The following is a 22,584-nucleotide window of genomic DNA, read 5'->3' on the forward strand; positions in this document are numbered from 1 at the left end:
GCAGCTTTGATATGAACTAGCATTGTAATTAATCTGACAAACAAAAGACTGGGACATCCACCCTCCTTCCAAGGTCCAAAAGCATGAGCCAGTCTGCCACTAAGGAAGTACCCGTGTGAATTATAAGGAATGGTATATGGACTTGAATACTGAAAATTTGTGTGGGCTGGCAGAAGAGCTGGAATTTCAGCCAACTTACTTAGAATTGCATCTGGTTACAGATGTTTTTTAATAACTGTGACTGAAATTCAAGGCAGGTGTCTGCTAAAATATATAAACACAAAACTATCTTTTAATTTGCTATAGTTTCAATTATAGTGTTATATATTGTAGTGATTATCTGGTATGCTGTCAGTTGATGACTTATAACAAAACTATGCATTGCCAAAAAATATTAAGTCATTTTACAGTTCACTATCCAATAATGAGATAGCAGAAGAAGGTTAAAAATCTAATAAACAAGCACTAAAGATGCAAAACATTAGAAAAAAATACTAGAGTTGATATATTAAATATACAGCATAGCATAACAGATCCAAGCAATAAAAGGCATTGTAAAAGAGAAACTTCTTTCTTATACGTCAGCAAAATTAAAAAATGTCATGTTAAGCTTGATTGCAAGGTAAAGCATTGCAAAGTAGGCCCCCATCCATCCATTTCACAAACCTAGAGGAGTTTCTAATCTTTAAAATGCTTGAAAGCAAATGTGGTATATCTTCTCTTTTCAACGTAATAAAGGAAAAAACAAATAATGTAATGAGACCTTCCTATGGCATCTCTAATATATACCTGAAGAAGAGAGAACAGAAATTCAGCAGAGTGAATAGAAAGGGAAGAAGTCTCATGTAAATAAGACCTTACTTTACAGAAATTCTATACAATGGTTTGTGCAACACTTCAGAAATACCCTTTCTGGAAGAAGGTAAATAAACATACTGGTAATATTTTCTTTCGGTCTAATCTTCCCTTGAGCCTGTATAACGCTTTGTATATCATTGCATCAAAAATGCAATTTTAATTTACCATCTGCAATTACATATGATTGCTTAATTAGAATAAGCTGTAAAAAAAAAAAAAAAAAAAAAAAAAAAGATTATGCTGCTCTTGAAAAAAAAATAATTGTGAGTTTGGCTTTTAAGTAATTTTACTTGCTGAAAATGTGCTATTAAGCAAACAATGTATATATGCTGATTTTTTTTTAAAGAACAAGAAGTGCCATGCCTAATAATCTATAATTTATTCTAGCCATTATGTAAATGGTAAAACATCACATAATAATCTGATACCCCTTTAAAAGTATTCAGTGCAATGTGATGCAATGTCAAGATACCATGACCAATCTCACAGAACTGATTTTCAAGAACGCAGCACGACTGTAGTTCAAAGCAGCCCCTAGAGTGACAACAGTAAATATTTTTCATATTTCATTTTTTACTATTTACATAGAAAACTTCATATACTTTTTGTCTTACCTAGTCTAAAGGCCAGCCTAACTTTGCTGCTAAGAAATGCAATTTTTTTATAATTTCTTAACATCAAGACCAAGTAATATTGCAGGTGAAAAATACTACATGTATGCAAGATCTGACAATTAAAATAAGAAAGGTGGATAGCTTCGTAACATTCAGCAATCTGTCCAAGTTCCAGGCATAAGCACATTGAAAATACTCTCTAAAAGTTATGAAAGACAACTATTGGAAACAGTATTTCATCTGTAAAGCCTTCTGAATCCCCTCTCCTCTCCTCCATTGATTTCATCTTTCAGGGCTTTAAAAAAATTCTTGCTTCAGGTTTATTCCTGAAAAATAGCCAAAATGAGAGGTTTGGGGTTGAAATAATAGATACTACCTGCTCTGATTATTGTTAACTTGCAAGCAAAAACTTGATTCAGAAAATGCTTTAGACACCTAATACCATTTTGAGTATCTCAGACCAAAAATTGGAACCCCGTTAATTAACAAGAATCTTAGGAATTAGTCACTGCAGTGCTGAACTTAAGTCCCCAATATATGATTAGTCATTGCCCTACAATGAGATTTGGCTGTACCACCTCTCTCTTCTTAATTGTTTCTGTGGAAATACCATTTTTTCCACTCTTGCAAGGTACAGTTTCACCAGGACATTACTCCTGTGTTGATCAGAGCTACTCTGTTCCTCTGGGGTTAACAGTACCAAGCACATATTTGGTACTCAATAATTAATAACATTTCTGCATGGCAGTATGAGATTGCATTTGAAATATGGACTGATCACAGCTCTCCATCTCCAGCACGGCAAATTACCTTTGCTTTGTATTGCATTAAAAAAAATGAAAGTTATCCTGAGATATCTTTCAGTTAGTTAAACCTTTTACTGAAAAAGGAGAGAGAAAAAGAATCTTACATCTAAGAGTAAAAGCCAGTTCTAATTGCTGGGATTTTTTTTTTTTTTCCAGAGGACAGAAACTACTTCTGAAACTACTTTTTTCTCTTGCAAGCACTTGTCTTTTGCGTGTTTTTTCTCAACCAGTGTAGCACAGATAATTTAACAGGATCTGTGTACTACTACCCACATTCTACCCATAGACTATTTTTCAAGGATTTGACTAAGTCTTTGACCAAGTCTTTGACCAGACTCTACAGAAATGTGGGCTATGGTACATCTTCTGGGTCTGGCCCTTCAACATCCCCCAGACAGGAGATGTACCACCATATGGAATGGACTGCTGGTCAAGGCATCCAAGGCCCTCTGCACGGAAACCAGGAGAGAGCAGGGGCAAGAAGGGGCCTTGAGCACACCTAAGTCTCACTCTAACATGAAGTCAGGACCACCAGAATTCCAGCACCTGGTTCTAAAGTGTAGACAGAATCTAATAAAGTCCATATCTAAAGACTATCAGCTCTTGTCACGACAGGGGCCAACACCTTCACTGGAAAGAACAAAAAAAAAAAAAAGTAGGGATCTACACATTAAAACAGGTTTCTGCATCATTTTAATGGATGATTATTGGTCTCATTTAGGGTGATGATTCCCATATTCCCCCTTTATTTCCCACAGCATCCATTAATTTTGGTCCACAAGAGGAGTCTTGTTGGAAGGTGAAGGAGGCAAGGCAAAGGTTTCACAGTACGTCAAACCCAAGCAGTCACACTGGTGTTTTCTGCCATGTATCACATGTACATCAAGTTCACTAAAAGTTAAGGCAGTACAGAAATGGTTTCTCTCAGCCCAGGAGTAAGTTTCTTTCTCTCTACTGATCACCTCTGGAAGTGCAGAGCACTGCTATGTATGATCGAGTGATGTGACAACGTATTTGGCAAATAGACAAGAACCACTGTGATTGAATTACTGACAATTATTTCCCAAATTTCCTGTCACTGATCAACACTTATGAAACATATTAGAATGTATCATTAAGCTTGTTCTTAAGACAACTCACCCACTATGTAAAAAAAATGACACAGCCCACAATATCACACCCAAAGACCCCAAAGAAAGACTAAAAATGACCCAGAATCTTTTAAATCCTTCAACAGAGTTTAGTAGCTGCCTCTCTGCACAAAAGCAAAGTCTTCTCTCTTTTGTAACATATGCATAGTCCTGGAAATGACAATATCTATTCTTCCTAATACTGTTCACACTGTAGTATTCTATGCCTTCTTCAGCTGAAATCCCAAATTAATTTTCACATTTTTTATGACAACTGCAAATAAATGTTTGAGGATATTTTTTTCTCTCCTCAGATTAATTCTTTTAAAGCAATCATTTCTTTTAACAACCAGGAAAGGGACATTTTTCTAATGCAAGACATCCTGAGACAAAATCATGTCCTTTATCTGCTCTGAAAGCTGAAAATCCTTTTTTACACAGAACCTCTGTGTTTCCAGAATGGTCACCCAGATAATTTTACACCTTCTATGCACTCCTTAGATGCACTTTCCACACTAGGAGTGTTGGTTAGAGTTTGGTCACTGTTTTCATAATATCATGTATATTCAGCACTGAATGAGTGGCAGTGGAGCAGTTACTATGGTTCAAGGCTTTGGGGCAAGTCTGTGACAACATACTGTTTCTGATGGTGTAATTTGCTCTTGAGTGGATAAAAAAACTTGAGAGATTCATAGTAGTCTCTTTGCTGACTTTCACACCAGTAAAATTTATGCTAATGACTGGGGAATGGGCCATTTGGGGTGTTTATCTGCGTCACATGCATCCTAACCAGGGGTTCTTCAGGATGAAGTTACCAAGGACACTTACCTCATTTCCTTCTGTTGGCTACTTTTTAGTATTCACTTTACTGTGAGCATTTAGTCTCCAAATTCCTTCTGTTAGTCTTGACTTTTTCTATCTTGTTGGGCACAAACTATCTCTTTTGGTTATCAGGTCTAAATGTAACCGTGTTTCCTTCCTGCTCTTCCTAAACTCTACTTTATTTGATGTCTAACACCTTCATCCCAACTTTATTTCTTTTTGTTTCCTGTGAAATTTCTACACATTCTTTTCTCTTTGCTCTTTCTCTCTGGCTATCCCAACTGAATTTTTATGATCCAATTTGACTTCCTTTGTATTTTTCAGTGATTTTACCTACTCTCTAAGCCCCTCCACTTTTTTCTCTGCTCTAGAAATCAGCTTCCATTTAATATGTATGTGTCCTGCGTGAGCTTCATGCCTGACTGGGAGCACTGAATATACTGCATTCTGGATTGACTTAAAACCTTGGTAGCCAGTCCACAAAGCTCCTGTTGTTCCTTCCCTTCCGTAAGATTATAATTTGTAATGAAAGGACTTCTCTGCACTGAACACAATACATTTTTCTGTCTCCGGTTTACTCTCAGATTCACTAAGCTTCTCCCTCAGTTATTTATGCAATATACACTGCCTTTGAGGATCTACTACAACTGCATCCAGAGTTTAGCCTCACTTTGTGTTGCACTCAGGTTATTGCTCTTTTACAGGGTTCTTCTCTTCAAGGTACATTTTGCTGTCTAGATCAGGTCAATGGGCAAGCAATAAGTTATTTATTCTGTAATGTTAGCAGTGTTAAAATGTAGAAGCTTCCCCACAGAAGTGTGTTAAATACCCAAAGTGCATGTGAGAATGAGGTATCACAAACTCTTTGAGAAGACATCTGCAGGCATTTAGCCCAAATTTTATTAAAACATTTATATATGTATTTCAACACCTAGCACAAGAATTTGTACAATTAGGGTTAAATTCAGCACGGGGAAGAGAGCCAGCATAAGACCTCTTCAATGCTCACATCCCAATTAAGTGCTCAGAGAGTAAACAATGACCAGGCCTTATCTTAGTATCATATCCAGAGATTAATTAGATCCTCAAGTATTAAACTGTTTATTCAAGTGGATTTTTCATCCAAGTGCAAGGTATGGTATTTAAAACTGTCACAGAACCGCACTGGGCTCTAGGATTGGGGTTGATTTCACTTGACTTTATGTCTACATCTCAACAAGTCATCTAGCCTCCTTTTATTGCTAACAGAGAGAGGAAGGCCCATTCATGACATGAACTGTGACACCACTCCAATTTTATCCAAGCAATCAACCATGCTGGTGCTTGCTTTGACAAACAGAGGAACAACTCAAATGTTACAGAGATGGAGGATCAGAGAAAAAGATTGTTAGGTTTGAGAACATGGCCACCAGCTGATTTCTCACTGATATTTAATTTAAATGTTGTTTCCCTTAAACTGTTTAGCCAAACATTTTGGCCTAACTCGAAAAAATATTAAAGACAAAAGGTTAGCATGCTATGTATTCTGTAGAATTTTTTGGCTCATATATATATATATTAAAAAAAAAAAAAAAAAAGAAAAAAGGTGAGCAACTCTCCTGCATAGCCCTCTTTGCTTTAGCACGGATCTGGGGTTTTATGCAGTTATTCCACCAGTCCCACGGCTGCTTTGCACTATGCCCCACCACTGCCACAGTAGAATTCATGTGCATGGCCCTTTGCACAGCAGCTGTCACAGAAAGCTGAGCACACAATCACTTCTTTCTGTTTGCTCCTGTTGTTGTCGTGATTTATTAGGTACAAAGGCAGGAGACTGGCCCCGCACAAGTCGGAAATAGAATGTTTCACCCCAAAAGGGAGTATGGGGAATGGTGGGAGAGCTACAATGACCAGGTAAGCAAACAGCAAGTGGCCTTAGGGCAGTGTGATATGTCTGTGAACAAGAGGAGCAGCCCTGGGACAATGCCAGGACAGATCCTCTGTCTGTAATTCCTGTGCATCCCATATAGTATGTTTAGAAAAGAAAAATAAAAAAGAAAACATATGGCCACTGCTGATCTCTGTGTTCCATCTGACTGCCAAAAAACCCTGCACCATGTCCATTCAAGTGATCCAAACCACGTGTCCTGTGTGATGTTGTCATAATAAGGTGCTTTTTGGGAGGAGAAAACTTACACCTAACTCATTAAGCCAGTAGAGCAGATGAAGAGAGACAGCATTCAAACTGGGAGTAAGTAGCTCCAGAGCTCCTCTAGCATGGTGGTCCTGCTACGTATTAGGGGTTACATTAGGTGTAATCAAAAGAGCTTTTAAGAAGAACAGAGAAGAACTAATTGATTAAAACATTTTCAGTATAAAATGTTGGTTCTTCTCAATCAAAATACCTTGTGGGAAAGTGCTGAGTTCTATAATGGTCTTAAGGAAAGGTTTCAAACTCATTTTAAAGGGTTCTTTTTCATAACTTTCTCCATTTAACTTCATTTATTTATTTATTTTTAGTTTTGTTTTGGCCATTGTATATTGCATGATATTATACACCAGTGTTACAATTTTAATGAATATCAAATACCGCATCTTTTCAGTGTTGAAACTGTTCAGAGATGAACTGTTTCAATATGGTCATTTTGATGTTTTTATATTAAAATTCTTCAAACTATTTAATTGTGTGAAATACTTGATGATTTCAGCTATTTATCTGATTTTGAGTCCAGTCAGATTTCCAAATGTTGGACTCTCTCATAGGACAGAAAATCCATTTCTCCAGACACTTCCATTAATAAATTAATGAGCCACATGTGTCAGGTGATTATAAATCTTTCATGAAACAATAATCTTGATAAGCATTGTATCATTGTGTTACATTCTACTACAAGTCAGAAACATTTTGCTTACCACTTATTAAAAGATCTACTAATTTCATATCAACACCTGTAAGGTGTTGTAAATGTGACCTTAAAGCACAGTATGGCCAAATGATACCTTTACTCTTTGAAAGTGTTACATCACAGGTGAATTTTATCGCTGCAGGAGGGTGTTCAGTGAAACACTTGCACAGTGTTATGATCCCCTTGGGTACAACATCATTCTCTCATGTATCTAAGGCTATAAAACACCACATAGCACGCACCTGGGGGGCTCCTGCTGTTTAAGTAACATCAGGAACGTTCATTACTGAGCGTTGTAAAAAATGTATACACGCCTGTTATTTTTTGTCATATGGGATTCTGTTTTTTGTCTGTCTGTTGTCTAGGTTGGTTTTTTTCCTACATTGCATTGCCTTCAGTGACATTTATTCTTCATTTAAAAGCTATCTGGAGTCACTATATAAGAGAAATTTAAAGAGAAGAAAAGTACATGTAAATGTCAAACAACTGTATTTTGTTGTACACTATTCAGCTCTGTTTTGCCTGGCCATATATATACACTTGAAAAACTTCTTTTTTATATTTTATATCTTCACAGTGAAGAATCTGTTTGCATTCCAGACTGTAATCGATCTGAGTCAAGTAGAGAGGAGAAAAAGGTTCCTGTTAAAGAGGATGCCCTAACAGTCAAAAAGACTGGAAACTGTGTCAGTCTAATAGTTCCACAGCAAGACTGTCAGCTGCAAGACCTACTCAAACAGTTAAGAACACCTGCTGCTTAACAGAGAGTGCAATTGCATTTGATGGCTGTGTTTTGTTGTCTTCAGCCAAAGTGTCCTGGCCAGTGGTTCTTGTCAAATTTCATGAGCTAAGTAGAGTTGCCACTGAATAGTCTGGGAGTGTCCTGAAAGGAACGTAGTTGTTACAGAAAGGAAAGTAGGTGCCATTCTTCTGTCTCAGTATCAGACCAGTGCTACAAGTCACTAGGATAAAGTGCAGATGGAAAAAGACAGATGCAGGGTTCTGACCGTTTGTGAATAATGAAAAAAATGTCATCATCTCATGGGACGAAGAGGTCCCATGATACTGACCAAATCCCACTTAGATCATTTCAGTCTAAAAAATCCTGTGCGATTTCATCCTGGGCAATATCTTTCAACTCATGTTTTGAAATCCCTCATGCAATATTATCTTTGTGTTCCAACCCCATCGTGGATATTTTTCACAACAGGGCCTAACTGTCTGTATATTAGTCTTGCAAATGCCTTGGGATTTTTCAAGATGAAAAGTGACATAAAAATAGCAGTAAGGGGTACACTGTGTGATGTTTCTGATTAAGAGAAGTTACTACATCCTGAATCACCTGTGAGTATCATACACATATATCTGATACAATCAGTTATTGAAATGGAATGTATTATGAGGCTTTCACAAAGCAGGTATCACACTGTGTTTTTTTCATTTCTTGCATCATATTTGCATTTCTGATTGGATTAAATGCAACAAATAAGAATGCTTAATTATACATAAGAATATTTTTTCTGCTGATAAGTCCCATGTGAATAAATACCTCTGTAATTATTTATCAGGCATGCCAAACACCTGAAATTCCTCCAATTGTATGCTCTTTGCAGAGGATAGAATTCAAAACAACCCTTGCCTCTAGAGCTACAACTGGGAGTCTAATCTTTCTTTTATTTTTTTTTTTTCTTTTCTTGTGCATTACTTGCGCTCCAGATTTCAGGATCTCATAACCTGTTGGTTCCTATTTTTCCCAGTTTCCATTTTATACCTTTAGCAAATTATCAATTAAAAAAATGAAAAAACATATTGACTAAGCAATTTGTAAGTATCTTAAATCTTTGTGCATCAGAAAGCAGAGCTCACAGCAGAGCTCCAGAGGTGGCATTGTTCACGCTCCATCCTGTCACTAGGATGCTTCAGTGTAGCAGAGATATGATAGAAGATGCTGGAAGTGACATTTTTTTGAACAACAAGAAAACCAAGGACTAGCTGCTTTAATTAACAATTTCAATAGAAGAAAGAAATTCCATCTTGTATCAAAATCATTTTTGCATTGTGGATCACAATAATAGATGTTCTAGAAATGTTTCATTCAAATACCAGACACTTCAATTCCTATTCTAATTAGGCATACTGCTGAAACAGCTGCCAGCATTCGTGTCACTTGTGGCTGCACTGGGAGGGCATTGGCAAAGTTTCTGTCCATCAACTATCTCTCCCTTCATAGTTTCTTTCATTCTTATACATTAAAGTCATTCATATAGATGACATCTATGATTTTCATGAGGAAATCATGAGATTACAGTTCATGGAACAATATAAATAAATGCTCTTAATGTTGTTAATAAAAAACAACTCTGCAAAATAATTGCAAAATATGTCATTTACTCCCAAAACTTAGGACAGGACAAAATGAATTTTCACCATGTATAATTCCTCTTTTGTGTTTCAGTTGTTATTTATCTCCATAGAACAAGCAACATGGGAATAATTTAAGCTAAATGACTTGAGTAATATATCACTAGCAGGTTATTTGTGTGTGGCAGAATTGGCTTTCACCCAGAGAAACAATTATATAGGCATTTAGAAGTTTCCTTAAAATCTATTGAAAATGAGAGGAATAGCAACAACATAAACCATTACAGTGGCAGAACTGACCTAGTTTAGACACCTTAAGGTTCTGCATCCAGTTTTAGGCAGTCATCCAGGTTGTCCTAGAGTCCCAGGAGAAATTATGACCTCTTCATATGGGTATACTGCAGTTCGCCACTTCAACTACTTAGTTCAGTTCAGTGTTTTTAGCATGTTGCACGGCACTTGCATTCTCCCAAGGATTAAGAACTTGGGTCACTACAAGCAAAATGTATATTGATTTGAGGCTGGCTCAAATGACAAGACCAGAAAAACAAAATACATGTGCGCCTGTGCTTGCATACATCACAGGCACACACAGATATCACCCCTTACGAAGAGTCATTTTTTAATTAAATCTACAGATAACACACAAATCCTTTTCAGGCAGAGTATCGCTGAGTCTTTAATAAGCTTTCAGCAGGAGACTAAAAGAACAAAAGCTTCCTACTCTTTATTTTGTGTAAGAGTTCTCCTTGGCAAGAAGTTGTATGGACCACTTTAAGTACTGACATATCCTGCTTGCCATGACCTGCTGCTTCTGTGGATAAGACAGAAGGACTTTTCCCTTGAAGAGAGGAGAACACTGTCCTTAACAAACAGGCTTGGTCTGCACGTCAGCTTCTTAATAAACAAGATACTGCTTCAAGTTTGAATGGAACACTCTACTTCAGCCATTAAAACATCTAAGCACAACTTTTTCTGCCAATTTTAGCTCAATAAAATTTAGACCAGTGTTCTGAAATATGAACATTCATGTATGAACTTATAAATTAAAGAATTTGATATCATTCCTTATTATATACATGTGAGGACATGTCGCTGTAGAGATGGACTAAGCGACACACACACACTCACATGGGTGAATAAGCAGCTAGGGTTTTTTATTGCTAAAAGCATGCATTTTTATATATTTCAGGTGCCAGAGTATCACAATGCAATTGGTCAAAAAGTTGTTTTTAACATTCTCCTTGGATAACCTTAATCAGTTTCCTCCCTGCTTACTTCATCCTGCTGTATAGTCTGCAGCTCCTTGAAAGTTATTTGCTTGAAGCAAAGCTTCCCTTTCTCAAGAGTACACTGGAATCTTGTCAGGGTCAAACTCCTCTTCAATCAGGTTGTTGGCAGATCAACTGCACTCCCCAACAAGGACAGGTTGCAAACAGATCATACAGGTCTCCATCAAGTTATTGTCCAGTATCTGTTTTCAGCAGTATCATTTCAAAACTGGAATCAGATACTGATATTGATACAAGATAGAGAACAAAAATTCCCTTGAATTTTTATATTAATCTCTGTTAATTCCCCTTATATTCCAGTTTCCACTGGTGACTAATACTATGTACCTATGCATTCTTAGAAAATAATAAATTCCATAATTTAAAACTGATTTTCCTATTTCATTTAAAGATATTAACAAGAGAATAAGTGACTTATTTTCAAATTACATATGCTTTCAGTAACTGACCCAATACTAATCCCTAAGCACTCATCACCAGAATTAATTTTAGCAACTTCAGGTAATTAATGAGAATGACACCCTTGCTAAAATATGAGAGTTTTCAGCTGCTGTGACTGTCAATTCCTCTTCCCATTTTTCATTTCTTCTGCATTTTGAAGGACTTCACAAAACACATTTGCTTTAATAGCATCAGGCTAAAGAAACCCTGGTGGCATAGCTGTGCACCATCTCATAAATAATCATACCACAAAGCAAGCAAAGCTGAAACAAAACTTCGGCTACCTCAACCAAAATAAAGGACAAAGCCAACTATTCTAGACAGTAAAAATAAAATATATGAGGGGAGTGGAACATTTTTCTTATCACCTAAGTGGATAAAAAACAGGTAATATCCCTTATGAATATGAAACAACACCGTAATGACAAAACTTAAGTGATTCTAAAAATATTAAGTAAGGGAAAAAAATGAGGAACAATACTAATTACTATTCTGTCAGCAAGTGGACAACTGTAGAGGAAATATTTGAAATATCAGACACTTCAAAAGTTCTCTTGTTTATACTGCTTTCATTTCTTGTACATATTATATCATGGTAGGTCTAGCAAGCTAGGAAAAAACCCTAGCTGTCAAAATTGAAGCAGCTTTTAGTAAAGAGACTGAAGAAACAATTAGTATGACTGGTTCTGAGGAAATCCCTCTCATACATAAATTAGCCTATAGTGAAAGAAAATAAAAAATGTGCCATGCAAAAGGTTTTGGTTGGTTTTTTTAAAAAAATTATTTAGCTAACATTTTGATTTGGAAATTATGACACTGATTAATTGGGGCTTGCTCTTCTCCAGATATGGCGTGTACTCTGCTCTGCTCTAGTCGGTGCAATGTACTAGCAGTTAAGCAGAGTAGGGTAGAAAAATGTGTATTCAATCAAACTTAGCAGTGAAATTCTTTTGGGAGATAAAAAGTGTACTTTTGCTATTCTCATCTGAGGAAGTCAAAATCTGTTTTCAAGAAAACTAAAATGTCACTGACCTAAAGTTTCCCATCATCAAACGGTCATGGCAAAGCTGGGCATAATAAATGTAAACAATCCTATTAGTAGACATCATAGTTTATGTCTCTGATCTATCTTTATTTATTTTCAAATTGTGTGCATTGCAGTGGTTTCCAGTTAACTTGACAGAGTAGCAATAAGCAGTTTGAGCAGAATTGTAAAATACTATCACTGCAATTTAACCATAATGTAGCTTCATATTAATATATGAAAACAAGTGGTGCTCCTTTCATAGAGCTGATAAATGATTGCACACCTCAGTCCATTGTTGAATTTGTGGTAAGTAGGTGCAGCATGAAGAAGTGGATGATATCTTTCTGAGATAACAATTCCAATAATTGCTGGGCAAACTACTAGGATTTTAACTGCTGGGTTCATTCCTTACTGATAAAATGCTGCTTACTTCCTATTCAGTTTTTTTATATTAAGGAATTTGCAATGAATAATGGTCAAGTCTTACAGACTTTTGCGCAAAATTTACATCAGGCAGCCACTGGGTGTCCTTTAGAGCCCTAGGATCTCCATGAGAGCCACACATACAGCCTGATTACTCTTGGGCACAGCGCAAAGGCAGTAAATGAGTGCATCAGCCAGGACTGACACAAAACCAAACTGGGATTCAGGGTGGGTGGTGACAGCTGCTCCACTGAAGATTTAACTATCCGCTGCCCTTGCCAAGGGCTGGACAAATCCCTAGATTTCATCTTTTTCCTTTCCCCAGGCTCCTCAGCCTCCTTAATAATTGTCTTCTGAATGGTGGCCCAGGAGGGAATGACATGTTCCCTTCACAATCTCTTAAAATCTGACCTTCAGTCGACTGAAAGTGTCTACATGCATTTAGTGTTCATGTAGACACTGAAAGCCATAGGGTTTCTGTAATAAGCCAGTGCTTGAAGTCAGGAGGGGTACTAGAATATATCTCTTTCTTTGGGCAAGTTTTTCTATTTGCATTGGCTAATCCTTCATGTTAATGGCTTTTATTTCACCTTTGCAGCAGGCAAGTCTGTCACAGATTCCTCTGAACTCTGAACTCAGCAGAAATTAAGAGACCCCACCAGGGAGGACATCCAGGACTAGAACTAGGCTCTCTCTTTCTGCCAAAGCTACAAGTGCTGGGTCACCTAGCCTCCTGGTCCAGCTCAAACTCCGAAGGAGTTGGGAGGAGGTCTCATGGTCATCATACCAGAACTAGAGGCGAGATCTCGCCTGCCAAATGATCCAAATTCTACTTCTGCTGCTGGCACCAGGGTCCCACTGAGCTCAGAACTCAGCATGACCAAGGAGCCAGGGCTCTCAAACAGCTCTCAACATCCACCGAGTACATGTACCAGTGAGAGGATCACGCAATCCTTAGAGGTAACAGTTTTCCTCTGGAAGACGTTAGTGCCAACCCCTGTTCAGCTCAGAATCGCATCCACAGAGATGCAAAGTCAAAGTGATCAGTGATACAGGTTAGTTTTTGGTTTTCCTGCTTGCTCAGATTAAGGTACAGCAAAAGGGAGGGACTGTCTGAACAGCAAGTTACAAGCCACCAGCTGTTCCGCCTGGCATTTTGAGGGTAGTTGCATAACAGTTAACTTCTAAGATCCAGATAACATCCTCGTTAACGCTGAAACAAAGGGGTGAGAGCTTATATACTCATACAGATCATCTCCCAGTCTAGGTTCTCTTAAAATACCCACTGGTTTATGTTGTGTTTGTCTACTGGATTCTGTCATGCTGCTTTTAAAAGAGAAAGCTGTGGGCGTATGTTGTGTTACATGATCCATCATAATTCCATGTAATTGTGGATGTGAACCCAGAAGAAGGTTTTGTTTACAGTCAGCACACAACTTTTTTTTTAGATGATCAGAAGAGCTATTAATCTGATAATGCATGGCAAGCCTCCACATGAAGGCTGATATAAAGTCATCTGTGTTTAGTAAACTATGTGTCTTGCAAACTGTTACGCTGCAGGCTAACATGTGTGAGTATATCTATTTCAGGCTTAAAAAGCAAACAAACAAACAACAAATTTGTGATGCTCTGCCAGGGTCTACAATGTGGTTGTCTTCCCAAAAATCCTAAATGGCTGTAGTAAATGTTTTGGAAAACAAGGTGAATTGTTTAAAGTTCTGTTACATTTTATATATAAATCACACTTATTTGTATGTGGAGACTTTTTTCGTGTTGACATCATTTCAAAGTCATTGTCTGCTCCAGCTAATAAACATTTCTATTGATCTTTCTTAATCCAAAGAACTATAGGTTAATGTATATATATAAACACCAGCCCATCAGCCTAAGGAAGGTGTAAAGGGAAAAGAGTGATTCCATACTATGTGTTTCTAAGTGCCACAGTTGGCTTTGCTTAGGTAGCAAGTGGAGAAAAATGAGCAACTTTGATAGAGAGCAGGACATGATGGGATTTGAAGAGAAAATACCCTAGAAGGACTCATTTTGCGGGAGAGTAGAGCAAAATTTTTATTGCTGACTCCAAACTCAGGTCACCACGGGGAGCTGCTTGTATAGCTTGTCCATTATTTCTTTCCTACTAGGAATATAGTTTTATTCTCTGAGCTGACCTGTAATTTAAAAAATTATGCTCTTTAAGCTAGTGGTGGCTAAGAAGTGGTGACCAAGTACCTTGATGAACAAGAGGTCACTCAACAGAATCATCTCTCCACCCACAGTCAGAGTAGCCCCTTTCAGAAGAGTATCACTTCAGGACTTCCAAGTACTAAGATGTAAACAGATTTTTCTTGCAGCCATAATGGACCATGCTGCTTCATCTCCCATTTTACCTCCCTGCCCCATACCAGGAATCCATGGCCATCACCCTACACTAAGCTCCTTACTACTGAATGCTTCCAGTCCATCCTATGTACCTGCCCCCAAAATCCAGCTAGTGCTGGTCTCTCATCTGTTCCCTTGAATCACTCACCTCTTCCTCACTCCTCCATGCATCCCTCAGTCCCACAGCCCCCTTTCCTGACTCCACTCCAACAGAAAGGAAACCATCAAGCTGCTCCCTCCCCCAAGATGGACAATGCCTATGTCCCGAGGGCAGCAACAGAGGGGTCAGCAGTGGCCATGAACCAGAGCAGAGTAGGTCACCGCTGGATGCACAAATGGCCTGTGAAATGAGCTGGCAGATTCTGCTTGTTTTCCTAGAACATATAGGTATAAATGATAGATCGATATAGATATATTGCAATAGGTAGATAGAGATATAGATGAAATTACAGACAGCTTTATGATGAATATAACCTCTGGGATACCACATACCCCTGGTATAGGTACAGTGATTATAGTTTTAACTTTGATGCAAGTTACCGTCTTATCTCATTTCTGTTTACAGCTCTAATGGGAAATCAGTTTCCTGGGCCCAGAATGAGAAAAGCAGCAGAGGAGCACACCTTTGGCAGCGGTTGTCAATCCACATCAACAAAAAAGAAAATCCCAATCAAACTGCAGTCATCAAGCCTTTTTCTAAAAGCACAGATAGTAGCCGACATAGTAGCAGCGCTACATTTCCTGAGGCCAGTGCCAAAACGCTTTACGATGTTTCGGAAGCAGAAGAGCAATACCCAGCTCAGTATCGACCGCAGACTCCCTCACCTATCAGCACCTTGAGCCACAGAACTGCCTCCGTTAGTCGAACAGAAGATGATGCCCCTACCTTCCAGTCAGAGCCTCCTCAGCGAAGTAGCTCCTCTCAAGGATCCCTCATGGAGCAGATCAGTAGCGTGGTTACTCGCTTTACAGCCAATATCAGCGAGCTGAACTCTATGATGCTTTCAACAGCCACTCCAGGGACAATGGTGGCCACTCCTCTCTGCTCTTCATACCTGATTCCACGGGAAATCCAGCTGCCTACGACAATGACAACGTTTGCAGAGATCCAACCGCTTCCTGCCATTGAAGTCAATGGCGCTTCACAGTCAGCGAGGAAACCTTCAAATGGCAGCATCAAAGAAGGCACTTCAGAGACCCCATCAGCCAAGCAAGACCTTGAGGAGTTGGTAGCTTTAACTCCTCCTTCTCCTTTTAGAGACTCCATCGATTCTGGAAGTGCATCTCCCAGCTCTCCGGTTTCTGAATCTGCTCTCTGTATCCCATCCTCCCCAAAGTATGACACACTCCTCATCAGAGATTATACTCAAAGTTCTTCTTCGCTGTGAATGTAGTTCAAGACAACATTGGATCTCAACAACTACAAGCAAGTAGTGAGAGGACAGCCAAGCCTTCAAGATCTCCAGTGTTTACGCAGATAGAGAGGCATTGGGTCATCTTGTGAGAAACAGAGAGGAAGAAGAGGAATTACTCGAGAAGTGGAAACATCAGATTAATTATGCTGTTTTAAAGACAAAATGACTCTTGGCAGATTATCGTGGCCTTAAAAAAACATGGGCTTTTCAGAAACACTGAATCTATTTTTGAGGGCTTATAAGGAGTCTGTATCAGTTACATACCAAGTGCTTTGCTTTAGTATTACAATGAACCGTGTGTACAATATACGGGGTGGGGGGGAAACTAGATTGTAAACAACTGTACAATGGTTTGTTTGTTTACTCTGATTCCTTACCCAGAAATGAACCTTGATCTTTTATCAAGAATAGAAGACCAAACATTGAATGTACATTTTCTAACAGACTCAAATCTGGGACCAACCTGTCAAGCTTTCTTTCTCTTTTTTTCTATGAAGATCTCAAAAAGCAGTAATGTATGTTCAATAACTACCAAACTTTTTGCTGAAGCATATTGTGTCCGTGATACATTACACGTGGATAACACTAAGCTGAGGCTTTGCAGTGAGTGACTGCAATATGGAGGGCTTTACAAGTGACTTCTCAACCTACTCATTTGTTATGAAATTCTCTTCTACCAGTATCAAAAATTCAATTTATTAACATTGGATTCACCTTCACAGCAACAAAACCCAAGGAAGATTTCCTGACTATTTCACCGTGTTGCCAACTAATAACGAAGTAGCAAAAAATATTTTCTGGAGTACTGTTTTGTAATTCCCTTATCAGGGCAAGTTGTTGAGGTGAATATTCTCTTTCTAGCAGCACTACAAAGCTATATTATAGCTGCACTCCCTACTGAAATTAACACATTTTTATGGACGTTCTTATGCTAACATTACCAGTTAAAATACTTATTCGGGCTCCCATAGTCTTTGCTTGTAAGGAACAGGTAAACACCCTAAGGATTTTCTCCATACTTTGAATGACAGAATTCTAGGAGATGAATCTGGATTATGATGAATGCTAACTGTCAGTGGAAAGGTTGTCATAATCATAATTCATACATAAGGGGAAAAAAATCCTGTGTCAAAATCTGCTTAGAGGTGATTTAGCTACTCTTTAATAAGCAACAATTTTAACTTTATTTAGCTGCTCATGCCTTGCAGCTATGAACTGTGACAAAAATAAAGAAAAAATACTTTCAAAGCAATACAGTGTAAAGGTCAAAACAGAGAAGACCTAATGATATATGAACCAACAGAGTCTTTCTTTGTTTCTTAGCAACTCACAGAGGAAGCAAGGGGATTCCTCATATTTTTTTCCTATATCAAGGTAGTACAATTTAGTGCACTTCATACTGTCACAGCACTTTTTTAATACAGGCAGGGAAGAGTTTTAAAGTTTGAATAGAAGCTAAATAATTTTTGATAAGTGTAGTTACATAGAACTTGTAAGTCAGGCCCTAAACACACACTGTATTGGCTCTCTCCTTCATGACATAGCTGTCCTCAGGTGCCAAAATTTTATGCGTTTGTTTTATTTTATTTAAGGATAGTATAAAGTGGTGAGTGATGTACTTCAATTCAAAGTTGATTTAATGTAGCCTTATATAGAAGACAGCCTCATGGAAGGGAGCCTTGAAATAAGGCTGCTATGTTTCAGTTTCAAAACATTTAGATCTTTTTTCTTCAAAGATAACAAAGATTTTGCAATCAAAATTCATAACCCTTTTTCTCCCCTATGTCCAAAATTATAAATATTTCATCAAACAAACAAATAAAAGATGAAAGCACATTCACATAATTTAGCAAAGAGCATTTTCTATTCCTTTGGGAAGCTAGTTTCACCATTATGTGCTGCACCCCAATTTGCTGCTCAACAACATTAACAAAAAAAAAAAGTAATAGATGACTGAATCCAGGCTAGCACCTCACAGAGACACTCTAGTGACTCTGTACATCCCTCACAAGGCAGTGTTTTCTAATAGCAGTCTGTGGGCATGTTTATTTTGCCAGGTAGTCATTTAGTAGCTATGCCTATAGCATGAACTGGCCAGTCACAAAACAGCTCTCCTCCAGAAGGCAGGTAGATACACCCCATTGTGACTGTAGGTGCCTGTTGCTTCTGTGTAGTTCTTGCCTCCTCGCACTACTGATTAGCGCAGACTCAGTTCTGTGCAGCTGTATGGTTTCCAGACCAGAACATGGTTTTGCCCTTCTGGTTCACAGTACTAGCATGTCTCATCATTCCCTAGCTGCCCATGTCTTTAGGAGAAAGCATCTTCTTTCACAGGTTACAACCCACATTTAAGGGAAAAGCATGTCCAATCGGTCTGTGATACAAATATTCTCATTTAGGGAATCTAGACCAGTGCAATATTGTTTTGATATATACAGAGTGTACTGAGATAGTTAATGTGAATTTCAAAGGAATTTTCTTACTATCTGTTCTCATATATTTTAAGATGTTGACCAATGTCCATACTAGAACATTCTTCACCATGATCTTTCCCTAGCCTTTTAGGTTCCCATTTCTATAGTCTTTTCTTATGTTGGTGGACACTTAATACTAATGTGTTCCTGCTAAAATCTGTGGGCTTCACTACACTGTGGAATAATCAACAGTGGAAATAAAGATTATACAGACAGACATAAAATCTTTTCTTAAAAATCAAATCAGTAAAAAGGAGTGAGAAATAGAGTGACTCAGCATATATATACCTCTTCTGCTCGCAAATTGCAGTTCTGCACAGGCCTGGCCATAGCTACTGCTCAGAGGTTCTTGACAACTTTCATATATATTGCCAAGATGATATATGAATGCATGTGCACACACACGCACACACGCACACACAAAAACCCCTCAGTCTAACACCTGAATAGATGTTCTAAGAGGCTAAAGCCCTAATGTTACACAACACAAATTTTAAACACTTTTGCTCACTCTCACTTCAGGAAGAGTCACGAATCTTTTGAATATCCATTAGCCGCAGCAGAAATTTTGATTGCACAGGATTAGAGATTGTACCTCCCTGTTACCAGTCTATCTTTAATGAAAGATTGGTCATCCTTAGTGGCATTTAAAGAAGGCAGAATCCATTTTAATTGTACAGGCTGTAATGAGCCAATGTCACCTTGTATGGTACGTTTGGATTTCAATAAAGGGAAGAAAGGTTTTTTGGGGAAGAAGATAATAATTATGTAATGACTGCAGTAGTAATTCAAAGGATCCTAGTGGGAGATTTGCAAGACTCCAAAGTCCTGTGATAGAAGCCAGTGGGTTTGACATGAGAAAAAAGAAAATTCTGAATGACAGACATTATGATTTCATTGTGCTCTTTGTATGCTAGTCTCTGTTTAGGACATTAAGATACAATGTCAGGGTTTTTCAGACATAAAAGCAAAGGTTACAATCATGATCACTTTCCAATCTAACTAAAGAATGTGCAAGTACCAACTAAATGACTTGAATTTGCCTTCCAATTTAGAGCTGCTGCCAGAAAGGGAATTTAAAAAGTTGAAACTATCATCATTCTTGACCACAGGGACCTCAGAAAATCACTTGTTTCTTTTGTGCTTGAGGCCAGCCCTGAAGAGTGAAGGTGTAACCACCTCTGGAAACTGTGCTTTTGAAAGAAAGTGTGTAACTCTGGCAGGCCAGTTGGGAAGAAGTGTTAGCAATACCGAAGAAGAACTGTATTTTTCATTTGGCTCTGAAGAATAATTGCATGACTTTGGAGATGTGCTTCCTTGTACTTTGAACATTTGGTGCCTAGACTTATACAGATACCTTAGACCAGAGGTTTTTAGACCACAGTACACAAAGCACTTGCTGATGTTTCATAGGAGCCTGGTTTATCACAAGGTGCTGGTTTCTTCCATTGATTTCCAGCTACAAAAGCAAATTAAAAGTGAAATGCTAATTGAAACTTAACTGTTAAAAGATTTAAAAGAAAAAAAATATTATTTGCTTGGATGTTTATTCAGTTGTAGTGTTTGCAAAAGGAAAACTTTGTGATCAAAACTGGGAGAATAAGATCTCCAAAGAAAGTAAATGGGAAGGCCAATCCATGATTCAGACTCTGGATGACAGTGGAGTTCACCTGGGGATGTTTTCTTTAGCGAGACCAAGTCCAAACTGAAAGACAGCATAGCTGTGGGTGTAAATTCTGTAGAGGAAAGTGTGCAACTTTGTTATTCTGCTTAATACATCATTTATGAGGTGAGAGGAAAAAAACATGACAGCAACAACCAGCATGCGAAAAATGTCAGGTCCTTAGGGAAATCAGAGTACTATGCGCAGGATTAATAATGTGACCGTGACTTTTTTATTGTATCGGAGACGAGTGTCAGGGCTGACCCTAAAAAGGACTTTGTGCCTAAAATTAGGATTTCAGCAAAATTTAATACCTACATTTAAAACTCAATTTTAAAACCACTCTTCAACTGCCACCTTACTCAGGCATCTCTCACTATATGTCTGCATAAGCTCAGAACTACCCTGATCCTGACACATCTAAGGAACTTTACACATAACTCATGCTAATACCCATCAGGAATACAGAAAACAGTGGTTCCTAGGTTAAGTCCCTGTCTATCCCTTGAGTGATTACACAGAGCACACAGCACATAAACCAACAGGATCATACTCACCACAAACTGGAGCAGAAATCATTCTTTGTTTGAAGGTAGTGGATCTGGTTATGTTGTTGTTTTTATAATAGCTTTGAGTTTAGAGCAGTCAGGCAGAAGGCAAAAGACCTAAATTCAGACCCTACCATTGTCAGAGGTGATTGAAATCTTCCTCCTGGCTGGAAAGTGCTCTAATGACTTAGTGCTCATCTCACTAAGGTAACTTCACAAGACAGAAACAAATTCGAGAGTCCTGAAGTAGAAAAGGAACATCTACTCCACACCCTGATAGGACATACACTTGATATAATTAGGGATGATATATGACAATTTAATAAAAATACTTCAAAAATCTCTGGAGTAGGGACCAGGTGAGTATTTTAACTCCAAAGAAGTGGAGACAGCATTTTTTCTGTACTACATGTCATGTCAAAAAACCCTTAAATGTTTTCCTGAAAAGTGCTTTCATGACAGAATGCCCTTTCTTACCTCTGTGTCTGCAACCATCTTGTCTTCCATCTGGAGTTCTCAGACCCCTCTGTGGAAAAAGTCTAAGTCTTCTTGGATAGGTGAAGGAATTAAATTTGGGGCTCCCACTATTCTGAGACCAAGGACAAAAAAAAAAAGGGACTCATTTCATTTCCCTCAATCTTTTACAAAAGTGACCTATCCTTGAAACAAAAAGTATAGCTGTGTCCAGAAATGGATCCCAGTTGAAAATTAGTATTTTCTGTGCGTTGCATTTCCATAATAGCTTGAGTAATCTCAGACATCTCTTTCCTTCTTGCATTGCTTTCCTGGGCACCTAACTCTTCTCACAAACTTCACAGTAAGATTAGACATTTAACAAAGTGTTCTGGCCTCTACACTAGAGACAAATAGCATAAAAAGATACGTATTACACTGTGTAACTTTAAGTGCTGAAGTCCTTGACTGACATTGGACCTTAGCCTGTTGAGGTCAATTAAATCATTCCAGATTAATATTCATCTAAAGAAAATCGAAGTTTGGTAGTGGCCAACCAAGTCTAGATCTTGGATATTTGCTTCAGCAGAGAATGATAATGACCGGATGTTCTTCTCACCTTCTTTTGAAACAAACAGTAGATGTATTTTATTAGGTTCATTCTTGAAGCAACTTGCTAGGTGTGGTGAATAGTACCTGCCCACCATTATTCTTCATCATTGCTACTCTCGCAGGTATCCCAGTGGGAAAATCATACTTTGACTAAATATGCTAAGGGATGTGAGAGAACATGTCCAAAAATAAGAAACATGTCACAGTTTTCTGGCAGTTTCATGAATCTCATAAAAGGAAGTCAATACTCTCCATAAACAAGAAAATTATTCATCTGCTACCCATTTCTGTGTGCACTGCACGTATTAAAGACTTCAGTTGAATTATCTGAATTCACTTTTTTTGCTATGGTCTATTATTATACCCTCTGTTCAAATCTCT

The 22,584-nt window shown here is 38.0% G+C and overlaps 1 protein-coding gene across 3 annotated transcripts in view; it reads left to right on the top strand.

The window, feature by feature from the left end:
- GRM5 (glutamate metabotropic receptor 5) overlaps positions 1 to 21,110 on the top strand; it is a 277,466-nt gene extending 256,356 nt beyond the window's left edge. The window contains exons 8-10 of one of the 3 annotated variants that reach the window (XM_074917515.1): positions 6,028 to 6,123; positions 7,693 to 7,854; positions 15,604 to 21,110. In XM_074917515.1, coding sequence (XP_074773616.1) covers positions 6,028 to 6,123; positions 7,693 to 7,854; positions 15,604 to 16,426 — 1,081 coding nt within the window. In that variant the 3' untranslated portion in view covers positions 16,427 to 21,110. The remainder of the gene's footprint in view (positions 1 to 6,027; positions 6,124 to 7,692; positions 7,855 to 15,603) is intronic. The other 2 variants (XM_074917523.1, XM_074917533.1) reach the window with 2 other exon arrangements.
- Positions 21,111 to 22,584: the final 1,474 nt, after the last annotated feature.

The sequence above is a fragment of the Athene noctua genome, chromosome 1, assembly GCF_965140245.1.
Source record: "Athene noctua chromosome 1, bAthNoc1.hap1.1, whole genome shotgun sequence".
NCBI classification, from domain to species: domain Eukaryota; kingdom Metazoa; phylum Chordata; class Aves; order Strigiformes; family Strigidae; genus Athene; species Athene noctua.